This window comes from Cucurbita pepo, chromosome LG11 (assembly GCF_002806865.2).
Source record: "Cucurbita pepo subsp. pepo cultivar mu-cu-16 chromosome LG11, ASM280686v2, whole genome shotgun sequence".
NCBI classification, from domain to species: domain Eukaryota; kingdom Viridiplantae; phylum Streptophyta; class Magnoliopsida; order Cucurbitales; family Cucurbitaceae; genus Cucurbita; species Cucurbita pepo.
Genome location: NC_036648.1, coordinates 9,233,465 through 9,251,198, shown reverse-complemented (window position 1 = coordinate 9,251,198; position 17,734 = coordinate 9,233,465). Strand labels below are relative to the sequence as shown.

Here is a 17,734-nt window from a genome sequence, read left to right as displayed (position 1 = left end):
TTTTTTTTTTTTTCTTTTTGCAATTTAATTTTAAAAATAGTTACCCACTTGAATTAAAACGGGGTGAAATTAAAATTTTGGTTAGATTTGTGGTTGAATTTGTAATTGAGATGAAAATTGGAGGACTAAATAGAAATTTTTGAAAGAATTGATAAGGATTTGGACTTACATAGGTGTTGAGCTGGCGAACAAAACTGGAGAAGTTATTGTGTTTGAAGTAAGAAGGAAGAATACGGCGAGAGAGTTCCAAAGGATCGGCGACGATGAAGCTGTTGTTAGCTTTGCTCCACGCGATTAAATCGTCGGTGATCGGATCGTTGACCATCTGGTAAGTTTTCATTACGAACGGCGCAACGGTGTCGTTTTGTTGGTGGTTCGACTCCATCCCATATACAGAGGAGAGAAAAGTAAAGGGCTTCGCTTCAATGGAAGCTTGTGAGAAAAAAAGGGATGTGATGCTCTGAAATGTGAGGCGGCACTGTATTATATAGTGGGGAGGTGCGTACAGTAACAATGCTGACGTGGCTGATATCTGGCCGTTCATTTTCTTGATTGGTTTGGGAGATTTTCTCTTCCTCACTTGGATTTTGATTGTCGTTTAGTACACGTCATGGTTTTGAGATCGGATAAGATGTTTCAGTGGGTTATAGCTTCCACGCGCTAAGCGGAGCGTACGTTTTAATTAAACTACAAATATGAAGATCTCAACTAAAGTTTTAATTTAATGGTCGACTTTTAAAAATAATCATGTATTTCTTATGAAGGTGTGGAAACCTCCCCTAGTAGACGCGTTTTAAAATCGCGAGGCTCACGACAATACATAACGAAGTAAAACAGATAATATGTGTTAGCGGTGGGCTTGAGCTGTTAAAAATAGTATAAAAGCCAGACATCGGTGGTGTGTTAGCAAAAATGATTGGCCCCCAAGAGGAGTAGATGGTGAGATATCACATGGGTTGGAGAGAGAAACGAAATATTCCTTAAAAGGCCTTAGTAGACGCGTTTTAAAACGGTGAGACTAATGACAATATGTAACTGGTTAAGACGGATAATATCTACTACTGGTGGGTTTGATATATTACAAATGGTATTAAAGCCAAACATTGGGGAGTAGACTGTGAAATGAGATCTCCATCGGTTAGAAAGATGAACGAAACGTATATCTCAACAACAAAAGTAAGGATGTACACGAGCCAGATTAGGTCAAGTTGAAAATCTCTTAGACCAACCCAAGATTATGGGTTCGTTGGGTTAGTAACTTGAGTTACCCGAATATAGTTCGCAACCTAACCCTGTAGGTTCGTTGAGTCAAAATGTTGACATGCGTACCCACTCGAGAATTTTCTTCATAGTTATTTTTATTTTTTTTTTTTATTTAATTTTATATATAATTTAGGCAAACTATATATTGGAAAAGTTGCATGCAATTATCCGAAAAGCCGAATCACACGCTCCACACGTCCGCGTGGGGAAGGAACAGCCATATGAAAATAATAATAAAATAACCTGAGGAAAGTAGGACCGTACAGTGTCTTAGATTTGGTCGTTCATCAGCTGATTTTGCTCCCAGCCTTTACTTTTGGAGCAAGGCTACGCCGCTAAGCTGCCCGCAAAGCATATCCACGTGGTTCTTACAAAATATCGCCACGTTTCCAGCCTTCGTTTTCTCCAAATTCACTATTATTATATTATTATTATTATTATTAATTATTCTTGTAATGTTTGGCGGGTAGTGTTTGGGATAAGGGGACAAAAATTGTGTGCTCCAAATCTACTCTTCCCTCCACTTAACCAAGATTCAACCCCTTTTTTATTTGTTTTTTTTTTTAATTATATTTTCTATTAATTTAATAATTATATTTTATTAAAATATTTCGTATCATTATAATACTACTGTTCAAATTAAAATACTTTTTTTTTTGTGACGCTCGAGTAAAAGAATAATACATGAATAAACTGATATCACATTCGAATGAGAGGGATCTTGAAGAAAACATAGTTAGTTAAAAGATACTTAAAAGAATTGAAAGTTGCTACCTATACCGGTGCACCTCCTTAAAAGAGTGGAGTAAGTAACGTAATTACGTCACATGAGATGCAGGAGAATGTCGGAGTCATCAAGTTTGATTCCATATTCGAGACATGGTCGTTACACACGAGGATATTTTTGATAATTTAATATTTTAAATTGTAATTTTTGTATGTTATATTTCAATTTTTTTAAATATTAAAATTAGTTAAATTATAGGAATATGTTTTATGCAAAATATATATATATATATATATATATATATATATATATATATATATATCAATTTACAAAGAGAATATCAATGGATATATATTTTTTAAAAAAAGAATAATAAAATTTGTGTAGATTAAAATTATAAAATTTGAAACTAATGGACAAAAAGTACGGAAGGCAAAATGCATAGCTAAAATAATATTTCAATAAAAATAAATAAATAAATAACAAATATGGAATTGATAATGGCTACGGAATTGCCATTTTTTTTCTTTCCGAGCCGACGCTCATTGTTAGCCTGAGAATCTCAGTGTTGGGGTTCGAATCAAGCTCAAAGACTCGGGCGTGATTTCCATTTCATGGCAGCCAAGGAAGAAAAACTCATTTGAATCGTCGCAACCATCTCGACTTCCGATTTCGCTACTGTAAGTCCATTATCTTCCTCGGTTATATCAGTTTATTCCGCTTATCGTGCATTGTGGAGCTCTATTTGAACGAAATTTGAAAATTTTGTTACTCGGCTTGATTTAGTTTCTTATTCGACTTGATTCTGTCATCTTTAGGCTTTTGAATCGTTCTTAGATTTTGATAATGCTTCCCGTAAGCTAGGATCGATGGAAACAGAAGTAAGTTTTTAATTTCTTGGATTCTGAAATCGTTCCTAAAAGGTAATCATAAACAAAAGAACAAAAATAAGAACATTGTTTAAGCTTCGTAGATTTAGAACATAATCGATTTTTTAAATATAAATTATTGGTATTTTCGTAGTTTAATATGGTATTAGAGTGGAAGATTTCACATACAAATCCCTGTAATATAATTTACTCCTGATCAATATATTTGGCTCTGTAATCAAGTCGGTGTTTGAGCTCACATACAAAAGATAAAATGCCCCAAACACATTAAGTTAAGCCTTTTGGTTTAGTTTCAATATAACTTGCCTGTGCAAGAAAATTGGCTTTGATTCTTGCCTGCTTTCAGTATTTGATTTGTAATAATTTAAAGATGGTGAATGATCCACACATTGGGAAACTTTGGCCTGCCAACGGGCCAGGAAATCCATGAATCTTTCATTTGGTTGCTCGCGAGTCATTTCGAGCCCTCTTCTGGTTACTTTAGTGTAGAGCTACAAAATGCCAATATCATCTCTCATTGTCAAGCGATCCTTCTGAAAAAGATGAATTCGAAGAAAAGAAGAAAGGGGAAGGGAGACTGGCGAGCCTGAGCTGTACAAATGTTGAATGCTGAGTTAAGTATCCTCTGTTAATGTGACTTTCTATCCTGAAAATGGTGATTGAGAATGACAATATCTTGGTTGTTATTATGGAGTACCGCTTGAAATTGAATCCTTTTTTTCTCGTGATTGTTGCAGGCTGTTATTGTTTGTGTACTAATGAACAACCAGTACTGAATCGCAGTTTGCAGTTTTGTTCAATCGATTTGCTGCAAATTGGTAAGCTTCTGTTAACATTGTTTGTTTACGTTAGTTTGCTCCATTCTTGTGCCTTATAAGTGTTCCACAACTTTTAAGATTACCAAATGGTATAGAGTCGTTAGAACATGATGAAATAATCTTTAATCAAAAGATGGATGGATGTTATAAAGAGATGATCGAGGAGTTGTGAGGAACTCTAGTGATGTTTGGGCCATTGACAGGCTCTATGTTTCTCTTTGGGTATCGGTGACGACGCTTTTTTGTAATTTTTACATGACTGGAACTCCTTTCTTTTGCTGGGCTTCCTTTTGTGGGTTCGTTTTTTTGGATGCCCTTGCACTCTTTCATTTTTTCTCAATGAAAGTTCGGTTTCCTGTAAACTAAAAAAAATCAAATGATGCAAGTAGTCTAATAGAACGGCTAAGCTGATTCAGCATTTTGTTTTTTTCTTTACTTTTTATTCGAATTTAATACTTCATGAGTTTGTAGGAATCCCATAATATATATCATGTATGAAGGCCCATCCCTGTTGTCATGATGTATCATAAAGCTATCAAACAAAACAAGGGCATTCTGATATTGAAGTGTCATATTAGATCCAAAATTGAGTTTGCGAGCTCCATTGCCAATGGATAACCATTGAAAATTCTGATCGATCTGTTTCTCTCTAGCACTGTGTGAGGTAAAACAGTATGACTTTTAGCTATTGGATCAGTATAATTTCATGGGGCCTCTTTTCTTCATTTTTGAACTGTTCTAGCAAATTCACCGACTCCTGAGAATGATCCACTTCAATTATTGAGTAGAGTGGGAGTATCTGATCCTCCATGATCAGTGGATATGAAAAGAATCTCTTGATGTGGATAAGTTTTGTCACAGTTCTACAGTCTCAAAAGCATCAAATAACCATAGTTTTGAACTTCAGTTACTGCCCTTCAGATATTGTGCTTAATGGAAATTATATATTTTGTATAACAAATATTGTCTGCTTTGGTCTGTTATGTATTGTCGTCAGCCTCACGGTTTTAAAACGCGTCTGCTAGGTAGAGGTTTCCACACCCTAAGGAGTGTTTCGTTCCCCTCTCCAACCGATGTGAGATCTCACAATCCACCCCCCTTGGGGGCCTAGCGTCCTTACTAGCACACTGCTCGGTGTCTGGCTCTGATACTATTTGCAACATGCCAAATCCACCGCTAGCAAATATTGTCTGTTTTAGCCCAGGTTTTAAAACTAGGGAGAGGTTTCCACACCCTTATAAGGAATGTTTCGTTCCTCTCTCCAACCGATGTGAGATCTCTCATATGTAGTCCTCCCTTCTGATTTGTATTCAAGTTGTGGAAGATATTGATATTATATCCTAGAATGACTACATCATTATAATTATTGATACTAAACAAATAGAACTTAGCCAGATTCCTCTTTTTGACATAAGAGATAGCGTAGGCTTTTTTTGTATGGTTGCTTTCACTAAGGACAAACCGAGAAGAATAAAAGATATCACCTCTTGAATTGCACTATAACTACTTCTAGCCTCACGCACTAGTTGAGGATAAATCTCTTAATACTGATCATATTTATATTGTGATTAACAGAGCTTTTTCTCTTTTAAATACTTGAGTTTCCATACTTCTTGCAGTCTGCAGATATGGCCTCTGATGGCAGCCTTAGCGTTGTGGTTTCCACATCTCCTAAACATGGCAACAGAGATGCTGAGACCGTGAGGTCGAGTTCACCGAAAGGCCAGTGTTTATGCTCACCCACGATGCATCAAGGCTCCTTTAGGTGTCGGCTTCATCGTTCGACGTCATCAGCATGGATGAAACGATCGAAATCAATGCCTGCCGACCACCCTGTGGCCTCTCTTTCTTCCAAAGAATCTCTTGGATCTTCCTAAGGGCCTGTGCATGAAGCTAAGTACATGTACCACACCTTAAACTTATATCCTTCTGGTTCTCTCAAGTTGTGGAGAAGAAAAGCTTTGATCTTATATCTCAACTTTGTATGCAATGGATTATATATAACATATTTGTGTGTTCACGCATGCAATGCTTATCTGTGTGTATGTCTGTGAAAAGTAACTGTGTTCTATAATTCTTCACGAAATACANATGTCTGTGAAAAGTAACTGTGTTCTATAATTCTTCACGAAATGAAATACAATTGTGAGATCCCACATCGGTTGGGGAGTAGAACGAAACATTCTTTATAAGGGTGTGGAAACCTCTACCTAGCAGACGCGTTTAAAAACCTTGAGAGGAAGCCCGAAAGGAAAAACCAATATCTGCTAGGAGTGGGTTTGGGCTAACAATGGGCTGATCTCCTTCTTCCGTTTGTACTGCTGTTAAGATGTTAGATATCAACATGCTTGAAGTTGACGAGATCATTAACTATATCAATGGTCGGAAACCGTTTCGTTCGGCTTTGGCTTAAACCCGAACATAAACAGCTCAATTTTTCTTCTCTCTGCCTGCCTTGACGTTGTAAATCTTTTTATGGACATATTGAAGTGGTTGAGATTAGCTATGGATGGTTTATGAATGGATTGGGAAGATAAGAAAGGCAAGTAGCCATGGCCTACCCTTAGAGGAATATCAATGGGAATGGGATTTGGTGGTTAGATTATCTCTGTCTTTGTTACTTGTCAACCTCATTATCTTCAATTATTGCAACTCCTTGCACACTTTTGTTCATACCCAAACTTTGTGCCTATCATTTTGTCTTGTTTTTTTTGTCTGCTAAGTTTATCCTATCTTTGAATTTGATTTTGATTTCGACTTTAAATCTCGAACTTATCTCGAACAATCCCACCTTAACTAGTTAAACTAAACTCGTAGTTAATATTTACACAGTGATTTAGACCGTTAGATACTAATAGACGTGAGTTTGAATTGTCTATTACATTTCGAAATCATTGCACGAACTTGATGAAAGTNGATTTTGATTTCGACTTTAAATCTCGAACTTATCTCGAACAATCCCACCTTAACTAGTTAAACTAAACTCGTAGTTAATATTTACACAGTGATTTAGACCGTTAGATACTAATAGACGTAAGTTTGAATTGTCTATTACATTTCGAAATCATTGCATGAACTTGATGAAAGTTTTTTTTTGTTAAAATGACAGAAACTTACCCGATAGTTGATGCGTAGAAAACTGGAACGCAGGAATGGATTAAGAAATTGACATGGTGGTTGATGTGTGAAACCAGAATCGTACACCATGACCATTCATCATAATTTCGATAATTTATTGATTAAGCTCGTAAGTTTTGAAAACGGTAGGATCTCAACTAATCAATCGTCTTTTTGTAAACTACGACATAAAGATCGAACCTCGTCTGATTGACCCTCGAATCAAAATATATAATCAGTATACATTATAAATTGCATCACTATACGCAAACTAGACGAAACCATTTTGAAAATTCGCACGAACAAATACATTTTTTTTTTTAGTAATTAATCCATTTGATGATCTTATTAAATAATAGGGAATTCATGAATATTTTTATTGCGGTGATTTATTATTTGTTGATTTAAATAATAAATAAAATATTGGTTAAATACTATATTTATAGTTTTAAAAAAAAAATAGGGGGAGAAAACGTCAATATTAAAAAAAATAAATTAAAGTTGTGAAATGTCATCCATGACCCTTTCCCATCCGAACCCCATTTACCCGCCGTTCTTGTTTCTGGTGGAATCAGATTAAAAGCAACTTGGAATTTAAAGTTACAATAGAAGGCTAAAAATGTAATTTAGGTCATATTTTAATATAAATACTAATTTGAGAAACATTCAACACATTGCAAAATTAGGGCACTTAAAAAGGGCGCAAAAATTTGGCGCCAATTTAAACTATTGCAATTCACTTCTATACTGTCCTCTTCAGTCTCCAGTTCTAGCGAAGCTTTCCACAGTTCATCGTGAAAAATGCAGCGCCAGAAATCTTTGTTATCCTTCTTCCAAAAATCTCCGTCCGAAAATCGGAGCTCCGATGGGGATACCTCCTCCGTTGCCCAGCGGCTCACTCGCTTTCCGGCGAAACCAAACGTTGCCGGTTTGGAGCAGCCGGGTATCCAGACCAATGCGGATCCCTCCCTGGAGATTAGAGGAACCGACACGCCGCCGGAGAAGGTGCCTCGCCAGATTTTGCCGGTGATTGAGAAGAACAGAGGTTCTTCTCTCTTTTCGAGCATCATGCACAAATTTGTGAGAGTCGATGATAAACACAAGGCGCACGATAGGTAATGTTGATATTAACTAAGCGAGCAGGTCTTCGGATTCTTAGTCGATGACGTACTGCATTTTGCTTTCTCCATTTAAATCGCGTAGTATACTGTTCTTGTAATACTCTTGCATCGTTTTCTATTGGTTTTAGAAGAACCAAACGCGTCTTTGTACTGACGAGTTCTTGTAATACTTTTGCATTGTTTTCTCTTGATTTTAGAAGAACCAAACGTGGCTTATTCTATGATGTAGTTGCATTTTAATATCTATGAATGAATCCTGCAGGGACGAGATTAAAAAAGATTCCTCTCAGAACGAGGTTTGGAAAGATTCTTCTCAGATACCTTCCATTTCTGGTAAGGTTAACGATCCAATAGAACTTACGGAGCTAAAGGGAGCTTCTAGACATCATGGTAAACTCCACGCTGCAAATTTAAATGGACATAGAGGACCTGTCTTGGATATTGAAAGCGATGATGGCATTGGTGGACCAGAAACACCTGGCATGCGACCTTCTGCCTCACGTTTGAAGAGATCTCAAGAGATTCCTCTTGTGGATGGGAATGCTGATTTTTTGCAGCATAGTACCAAAAGAATTAAACTCCTTCAGGACTCGATGAACTCAAACATGATTCACCATGAAGTTTCTGATGCAACTAGCAAATTTGAGTGGCTCAATCCCTGTCAAATTAGAGATGCTGATGGTAGAAGGCCTGACCATCCTCTTTATGATAAAAAAACATTATTCATACCACCTGACGTGCTGAAGAAAATGTCAGCCTCACAAAAACAATACTGGAATGTGAAATGTCAATATATGGACATTTTGCTTTTCTTCAAAGTGGTTAGTTTATATTCTCGAACACTATCATTGCATGAATTAGCTCCTGATTTCAATATACGTTTTTATCCTATGAATAGTTGTTCATTTTGTGTTACCTGTGCTGAAATGGGTATCTCCACAATTTGCAACCATATAAATTACTAGTATTTTGCTTACAAAGGTCACATTGGAACTGTAATTGAAATGAGTTGATTATCGTGAATTTTGTTTTTGATATGTCCAAATGTGAATCAATTTAAATAAAATTTGGATCCATCATAGAAGTAGAGATGAAAAGAAAAACATAAAAATATGGGGAATATGAATTGTAGCCTTCACTTTTTCAAGGGATGTCATTTTCCTTCAAATTCAGAAATCATTGTTGACTTTTGGGTTGAGATCCATATTTTCTGACCTACTCATTTTGGCACATACACTGATAGATTAATAAGGTAATTAAACTTATTATTTGATAAGCTCAATTTTTCTCTATCTCAGTGAGGGGTTTTCCTCTTCTACACAGTTTATACCCTTGGGAGACTTTGCTTTCACTGGTGGATGCCTTTGAATATGTAATCAATACACTACCTCAATTGGTTAATATAAGAATATGAATTTTCTTTTGCAAATCACAGGGAAAGTTCTATGAGCTATATGAACAAGATGCTGAAATTGGTCACAAGGAGCTTGACTGGAAAATGACATTAAGTGGTGTTGGGAAATGTAGGCAGGTTAAATAAAATTCATCAATCTGTTTTTTCCTGTGTATTTATTTCTTTATCTTTTAGTTATCCACATATCCCTGATATTACCTATTCTACTTAGGTTGGTGTTCCTGAAAGTGGGATTGATGATGCCGTTCAAAAGCTTGTTGCTCGTGGGTAAGGATAGATAGCTCTGTTATGTTGTTCATCTGACTTCTTATTAATGTTTCTCCAGATTGTATCCTATAAGATGTAAGCTTTTGTTCTCACTTGATGCACCAAGAGCAAAGGAGTCTAAACAGCAATTGAGTAAACTAGAGGCATTAGATCTGATTAAAATCACTAATGAAAATTTACTTCAGCATCATGTTTGCATGCTATTTATTTTGAGTATGTGTGATGAGGCTAACACATTCTTGTGACAATCTTTATGAAGACATAAAGTTGGGCGAATTGAGCAGTTGGAATCTTCAGATCAAACAAAAACCAGAGGTGCAAATTCTGTAAGTTTGTCGCTTCAGATATCACGTGGACATTGATTCTGATTTCTGCATATTCATTTCAAAGTTTTGTCTTTTTTCTTCTTTTTTACCTGGATTTTTGTGCTGAGCGTTTGTGTAGATGTTCATCTAGATGATTTTTAATTTGGATTTTCAAAATTATCAAAAGACGTTCCATTGTGCTTCTTTCTACTTGTTCCATATATTATACATCTGGATGGTATACTTTTAACGATTTAATTTATGACTTGTTAATTTCAGGTGATACCTCGGAAATTGGTACAGGTTGTTACTCCGTCAACCAAGGTTGATGGTGATATTGGGCCTGACGCTGTTCATTTGCTTTCCATCAAAGAGGTATTAGAAATTAATTCAATACTTGTATGTAATTGATATTTGGAATTGTTAGAAAATTTAAGATTTTGGTTCTAGATAAACTTGTCCATTTTTCTTTCAGTAATAAGTTTGAGGCATATATTTTACTTTTCTTCATTCTTTTTTCAAACAAATTCTAAAAAGTTCTTACTCATTGAAAAGTTCACAGTTACCCAACAATTGAGGGATCTATTCCATGGCATTACCGTTTCAAATCTCATTTTGGACTAGGAAATTACTGTTAGATGATGATGAAAATAAACATTACATCATAAAGCTACATTGACAGTATGCTTCATTGGAATTTTTCTTTAGGAGAGTTGTGGGCTGGATAATAATTCAATTGCATATGGGTTTGCCTTTGTTGATTGTGCTGCTTTAAAATTTTGGACTGGCTCTATCAAAGATGATGCTTCCTGCGCTGCTCTCGGTGCCCTCTTGATGCAAGTAGGCAATTCAAAATTTTCATTTTTGCATTTCTGTTATTTGCTTTTGCAAGTTTGATAGTAATATGTGCATTTGTGGTTTCTCTAGGTGTCTCCAAAGGAAATAATATATGAAGCTAGAGGTAAGAATCTTTCCTCTCATCTTGGACTTTAGGCCTTTATTTAATTGATTGATATATTTATTTTTGTCGAACTTTCCTTAAACGTCCACAATTTTATTTTGTGCAGGATTATCTAAAGAAACACATAAAGTTCTAAAGAAGTACTCGCCAACTGGTTGGTTCTTTTCGTGTCTTTATAATAAGAAATTTCCTTTGATGAGCGAAAAGGTTACCTTTTTATTTATCACTTGTCATATGTGCTCGTGCATGTGCAGACACAATACATGTCTGAGTTTACGTCTCCTCTTTTGCTACTTGTTATCTTCTAATTCAATTTTATTATACATTGTTCTCAAGTCATTAGATTTAAATGGAAAGTGATCGACTTTTATTTTATGTATTTTGATGTTATTTCTTTGGAAATGTTGTCCCCTTAGTCTCCAAAATGACTGATTGTCGTTTAACTCTGAATCAATAATATATTTTAAACAATTGAGTTGGTGATCAGAATATAATACTGACCATTTATTTCTTAGGTATCTCTTATGTTCCTGTTAATAACCAAGGGTTGTTTGGAAGTGTTTTGAAAAACTAGCCTTTTCTTTTTTATCCACAATGTTTGAGCTGTAATATTTATTCTCAAATTTCTTATTCTATTCATCTTGTAGGTTCCACCGCTCTAGAATCCACATCAGGGTCGCCAGTTACAGATTTTCTGGAAGCTTCAGAGGTTAAACTTTTGATCCAGTCTAAAGGATATTTTAAAGGCTCCTTGAATTTGTGGAATCATACGATTGAAAGCACAGTCCACGATGACATTGCTCTATGTGCTCTAGGAGGACTTATTAATCATATGTCAAGGCTGATGGTAAGTATGGTTCTTGGAGACACTGATATATGTCTTATCACATAAACTGTTGGGATTTATGATCTCCAACCTCTTACAGTTGGATGATGTCTTGCGGGAGGGAAATGTACTGCCATACCAAGTATACAGAGGCTGTCTAAGAATGGATGGACAAACAATGGTTAATCTTGAAATTTTCAGAAACAATGATGATGGTGGTTTATCAGGTATGCGTTTGTTTCAACTTCAAGGTCTGAAGGACCAGATCAACAAATTTTATTAATTACGATACTTATGTTGCAGGTACACTGTACAAGTATCTTGATAACTGTGTCACATCATCAGGCAAGCGGCTTTTGAGGTTGTGGATCTGTCATCCTCTTAAAGATGTTGAAGAGATTAATAATAGGCTTAATGTGGTTGAAGAACTGATGGCACAATCTGAAGTTATGGCACTTCTTGGTACCACCTATCTCCGCAAGCTTCCAGACTTAGAGAGGCTGTTTGGGCAGATTAAGGCTACGGTTCAGTCATCTGCTTCTCTTGTATTACCATTGATTCGCAAGAAGTTACAGAAACGGCGGGTAAGTAAAATATATGCATAATCAGCAAATCTAATGTCATTACTACACTCTCGATATGTTGAATGCGAAGTATGGGATTCTTACACTGAATATATGCGTTGTTCTAGAGATTTTAGTTTTGACTTTCTTTGTGATTTGGAGGCGTTAGATTTTGTCACTTGCGTGGTCGTTACCCAAGGTTATCACAAATCATTCTTGCTTCTTTTAATTTGATCGTGGGGATGTAATCGTAAAATTTTGTATTATTGCTCATATGACATTTCATGTCCGCTTAATTTGTATTTGAAATTACTCTTGTTTGAAGTTGCACCAAGGAAGCTCTCTCTTTTCAGTTTGTGTACTAGATTAGTGTTAGGAATCATGGACCATCTCACAATGGTATGATATTGTCCACTTTGAGCATTAATTTTCATGGCTTTGCTTTGGTTTCCCAAAAGGCCTCATACCAATGGAGATGTATTCCTTACTTATAAACCCATGATCAACCCCTTAATTTTGGGACTCCTCTCCCAGCAATCCTCAACAATCCTCCCCTCGAACAAATTACACCATAGGCCCTCCCCTGAGGCCTATGGAGCTCTCGAATAGCCTCCACTTAATCGAAGCTCGACTCTTTCTCTAGAGCCCTAAATAAAGTATACCCTTTGTTCGACATTTGAGTCACTTTTGACTACACCTTCGAGGCTCGCAACTTCTTTGTTCGACATTTGATGATTCTATTGACATGGCTAAGTTAAGGGCATGACTCTAACTATCTCCACAATAGTATGATATTGTCCACTTTGAGCATAAACTCTCGTGACTTTGCTTTTAGTTTCTCCATAGGGCCTCATACCAAGAAAGCTCTCTCTTTTCAGTTTGTGTACTAAGATTAGTTCTGTAATTTATCCTGAAGCTCTCTATGTATTTGCTTTACATGAACCAGCAATTTGCATATATGAACACACTGAGTGATGACTGATAATATGGTGCAGGTGAAATTATTCGGATCTTTGGTGAAGGGCCTTAGGACTGGATTGGATTTATTAATTCAAGTCCAGAAGGAAGGTTGCATTATTTCTCTATCAAAAGTAGTTAAACTGCCACAGCTCACCAGCAATGGTGGGCTCGATCAATTCCTCACTCAATTTGAAGCAGCTGTAGATAGTGAATTTCCAAATTATCAGGTTTTCCCTCGCCTTTCTTTTATCATCTCATGCCTCATTCCATAGTTTTATAACACTCAAACTGCATCTTATATCTTCTTCTATGGAATCCTTCGCTTGAGATCTCAGCTAAAAATGTTTGTTTGTAATCTTTTCTCAGAACCATGATGTAACGGATTCCGATGCTGAAAGACTCTCTATATTAATCGAGTTATTTGTGGAAAAAGCTACTGAATGGTGTGAAGTAATTCATGCCCTCAATTGTATTGATGTGCTGAGATCATTTGCAGTAATTGGTCATTCATCTAGAGGGTCCATGTCTAGACCTATTATTTTGCCTCAATCGAGTAATTCAACGTCGAGTCCAGAAAAGCAGGGGCCAGTTCTTCAAATTAATGGGCTATGGCATCCATATGCCCTTGTGGAGAACGGAGAATCACCAGTTCCTAATGATATGATCCTTGGTCCTGATAAAGATGGCTACCATCCCCATACTCTACTGCTAACGGGACCAAACATGGGCGGGAAATCAACACTTCTTCGTTCTACTTGTCTAGCTGTTATTCTTGCACAGGTATGTAGCAAATTTCGTTATCATAGCGGCAAGATATTTTTGAAAATTAAGCTTATAATACTTTGGAAAGATGAAAACCATGAACATTTTTTAAAATTAAAAAAAAAAAAAACCAAAATCAAAGGGTTATAAACGAAACGTAAAATAGATAAAACATTATTATTTCATCCCACACTCTGGTTGAATTGCAGTTGGGTTGCTACGTGCCTTGTGAGACATGCACGCTCTCGGTTGTGGATACCATCTTTACGAGACTTGGTGCTACGGATCGAATCATGACAGGAGAAAGTAAGAGTTTATTTGTTTTTATTGTCATAAGAAATAATTTTAAATAAAATCAAATTTTCTATTAATACTTTCTAAATAATTGATAATTTAGTATGTCTAGCTTCTTGAATTATTTTAGATGATTAAATATATCTTTTAAAGTAATTTAATTAATAAAAAGTAGTTAAAACTTTTGAATTAGTTTAAAAGTTATTTTTGAAGAAATTTTTGCGTGATAATTTATCCAAAAATAACTTTTGAATTAATCCAATTTTTTAGAGTTTTTTTAATTAAGATTTTTTTTTTTAAAGGAACACATTTAAGAAGTTAAACCCACTTCAGATTATTTGTTTTTTTCAAGTGAACTTCTATGAATTCCCGAAGGATGGGCCTGGTTAGTGCATGGAAAATGCATAGATATAAATTTCAGTAGTACCAAAGAATTTCTTGTGAAACAATAACAATCCATGTCTCTGTACTCTGTAGGTACCTTCCTTGTTGAATGCTCAGAAACAGCTTCAGTTCTCCAACATGCTACTCAGGACTCTCTTGTTATTCTTGACGAACTCGGGCGAGGAACGAGCACATTTGATGGCTATGCCATTGCATATGCTGTGAGTTTTGTTTTCATTTAATCCATCTCATTCACAATTATTCTCGAGCTTAAAATTTCTACCATTGATTTTACATGGTTAACCAAAATAAAAAAAATAAAAAAAATCTTTTTCTAGTATACATGCTTTCATCTGTAACTCTGCCGTCGAAGTAAGCGTCTGCATTCTAAGGTCCACTTTACTATAGATAGAAATACATCAAGTCAGTTGATTTGGTCTTATGCATTACTAATTTACGCTTGATATTTTACTTTTATGTTCATTTTGAATGTTTATTTTAAATTTACATCATCCTGCTACTTACGAAGGTTNGATATTGTCCACTTTGAGCATAAACTCTCGTGACTTTGCTTTTAGTTTCTCCATAGGGCCTCATACCAAGAAAGCTCTCTCTTTTCAGTTTGTGTACTAAGATTAGTTCTGTAATTTATCCTGAAGCTCTCTATGTATTTGCTTTACATGAACCAGCAATTTGCATATATGAACACACTGAGTGATGACTGATAATATGGTGCAGGTGAAATTATTCGGATCTTTGGTGAAGGGCCTTAGGACTGGATTGGATTTATTAATTCAAGTCCAGAAGGAAGGTTGCATTATTTCTCTATCAAAAGTAGTTAAACTGCCACAGCTCACCAGCAATGGTGGGCTCGATCAATTCCTCACTCAATTTGAAGCAGCTGTAGATAGTGAATTTCCAAATTATCAGGTTTTCCCTCGCCTTTCTTTTATCATCTCATGCCTCATTCCATAGTTTTATAACACTCAAACTGCATCTTATATCTTCTTCTATGGAATCCTTCGCTTGAGATCTCAGCTAAAAATGTTTGTTTGTAATTTTTTCTCAGAACCATANAATCCTTCGCTTGAGATCTCAGCTAAAAATGTTTGTTTGTAATCTTTTCTCAGAACCATGATGTAACGGATTCCGATGCTGAAAGACTCTCTATATTAATCGAGTTATTTGTGGAAAAAGCTACTGAATGGTGTGAAGTAATTCATGCCCTCAATTGTATTGATGTGCTGAGATCATTTGCAGTAATTGGTCATTCATCTAGAGGGTCCATGTCTAGACCTATTATTTTGCCTCAATCGAGTAATTCAACGTCGAGTCCAGAAAAGCAGGGGCCAGTTCTTCAAATTAATGGGCTATGGCATCCATATGCCCTTGTGGAGAACGGAGAATCACCAGTTCCTAATGATATGATCCTTGGTCCTGATAAAGATGGCTACCATCCCCATACTCTACTGCTAACGGGACCAAACATGGGCGGGAAATCAACACTTCTTCGTTCTACTTGTCTAGCTGTTATTCTTGCACAGGTATGTAGCAAATTTCGTTATCATAGCGGCAAGATATTTTTGAAAATTAAGCTTATAATACTTTGGAAAGATGAAAACCATGAACATTTTTTAAAATTAAAAAAAAAAAAATTTTATAACTCATGTCTTCATTCTGACTGGAAATTTTGATATTCAAAAGAGAGTTTATGTTCAAAATCACTTCGAAATATGTCTTCAATTATGTTAAATCAATTCAATGTTTGATTCTACACATTTAAGCGTAGTTTTTATACCATTAAAATTGATTTTGAAAATGACAAATAATTTAAAATCACTCCCAAGTTTGTCCTAAGACATGGTGCGATGATAGTACCTCGAACATGGGCATAATTCATGTTGGATGGATGTAGTATACATTTGCTGCTTGATTTTTGCATAAACTATAAAATATCACTTACTTGCAAATATCCATCCCCTATTGATCAAACAATATTAATGTGTATGAATCCGTTCTTCAGGTGTTTCGCCATCTGATAGAAAAGGTGAACTGTCGACTTCTATTTGCTACTCACTACCACCCTCTAACAAAGGAGTTTGCCTCTCATCCTCACGTCATGCTTCAACACATGGCCTGCGCATTCAAGGACCATGAGCTGGTTTTTCTATATCGCCTCCGCTCCGGAGCATGCCCTGAGAGCTACGGGTTGCAAGTAGCAACCATGGCTGGAATCCCGGGGCGAGTCGTTGAAGCAGCTTCAAAAGCTAGCCAAATGCTGAAGAAAACCATCAAAGAGAGCTTCAAATCAAGCGAACAACGCTCACAGTTTTCAACTCTTCATGAAGAGTGGTTGAAAACTCTAATCGCGGTCTCGGAGTTTCGAGGTAATGATCTCGACGAAAATGATGCTTTTGATACTTTATTTTGTTTATGGTATGAGCTTAAGAGATCATATCACTGCTAGGTTGATAATTGTATGATAGGATATATGGGATGTAGGAAATTTCTTCTGTGAAGTTTTTCATCTAAATGCTTAATTTTAGAATTTAGAGAATTTTTGTATTTAAGAGGAGAATGCATTTAGGTCCTTTTAATCTTTGAGGACTTATATTTTGTACATAAAAATACTCTTAATCTATTTTAATATGATTTTGAATGAATTGATCTCATTCCACAAAAATAGTTTTATATGCTTTCAATGAGTTAAAAAGCATATTAATTCTACAAAATTCATGAAATTTCAATGAAAATTCAAGAAATTTATGATTTTATGGAGATTTTTACATTGTTTTTAAAAATTAAGTTTAGTGAGTTAATTAACAAAAATTGAATAGGGGTATTTTGGACTTTTATGGGTTAAAAGCCCACTAGTTAAAAGGCTTCAGGCCCAAATTTCAACTTTTATGGGCTTCATATAGACTGAGGCCCATTAGATTTTAGAGGCATTTTGGATTCACATTCTTAACTTTTTCCGAAATCAAGTATTATGGCTGTTTCAATTGTTTTGATTATTAAATTTTATTGTGAAAAAATAGTATTAAATAAAATTTCAAAAAATA

General features: G+C 35.6%; 2 protein-coding genes and 1 long non-coding RNA gene across 5 annotated transcripts in view; 2 read left to right on the top strand and 1 right to left on the bottom strand.

The window, feature by feature from the left end:
- LOC111806178 (heat stress transcription factor C-1-like) overlaps window positions 1–451 on the bottom strand; it is a 1,404-nt gene extending 953 nt beyond the window's left edge. Inside the window, exon 1 of the mRNA XM_023691556.1 lies at window positions 170–451. Coding sequence (XP_023547324.1) covers window positions 170–385 — 216 coding nt within the window. The 5' untranslated portion in view covers window positions 386–451. The remainder of the gene's footprint in view (window positions 1–169) is intronic.
- Window positions 452–2,493: 2,042 nt separating this feature from the next.
- Window positions 2,494–5,740, top strand: LOC111806179. 2 transcript variants are annotated; one of them, XR_002816751.1, is made up of 4 exons: window positions 2,494–2,670; window positions 3,251–3,493; window positions 3,618–3,698; window positions 5,318–5,740. It is a non-coding gene; the product is annotated as an uncharacterized LOC111806179 (long non-coding RNA). The 2 variants fall into 2 exon arrangements; XR_002816752.1 differs by having other exon boundaries at window positions 3,227–3,493.
- Window positions 5,741–7,323: 1,583 nt separating this feature from the next.
- LOC111806177 (DNA mismatch repair protein MSH7-like) lies at window positions 7,324–17,337 on the top strand. Of its 2 annotated transcripts, none has more exons than XM_023691555.1 (18): window positions 7,324–7,930; window positions 8,199–8,757; window positions 9,372–9,467; window positions 9,562–9,617; window positions 9,877–9,943; window positions 10,202–10,297; window positions 10,631–10,762; window positions 10,850–10,883; window positions 10,990–11,037; window positions 11,531–11,730; window positions 11,810–11,936; window positions 12,013–12,293; window positions 13,268–13,459; window positions 13,599–14,012; window positions 14,204–14,300; window positions 14,766–14,893; window positions 16,696–17,163; window positions 17,250–17,337. In XM_023691555.1, exons 1-17 carry the CDS (start codon window positions 7,617–7,619, stop codon window positions 17,137–17,139), a joined length of 3,285 nt encoding a protein of 1,094 aa, XP_023547323.1. In that variant the 5' UTR covers window positions 7,324–7,616; the 3' UTR covers window positions 17,140–17,163; window positions 17,250–17,337. The 2 variants fall into 2 exon arrangements, with proteins under 2 accessions (XP_023547323.1, XP_023547322.1); XM_023691554.1 differs by having other exon boundaries at window positions 16,696–17,166; window positions 17,253–17,337.
- Window positions 17,338–17,734: the final 397 nt, after the last annotated feature.

What these genes read in the sequence shown, in the direction of transcription:
- LOC111806177 (XM_023691555.1), top strand. Translation starts at nt 7,617, where the DNA reads ATGCAGCGCCAGAAATCTTTGTTATCCTTCTTCCAAAAATCTCCGTCC. An exon ending in AATAATATATGAAGCTAGAG is followed by an intron (nt 10,884 to 10,989) that starts GTAAGAATCTTT and finishes TATTTTGTGCAG; the next exon opens with GATTATCTAAAGAAACACAT. An exon ending in ATCATATGTCAAGGCTGATG is followed by an intron (nt 11,731 to 11,809) that starts GTAAGTATGGTT and finishes AACCTCTTACAG; the next exon opens with TTGGATGATGTCTTGCGGGA.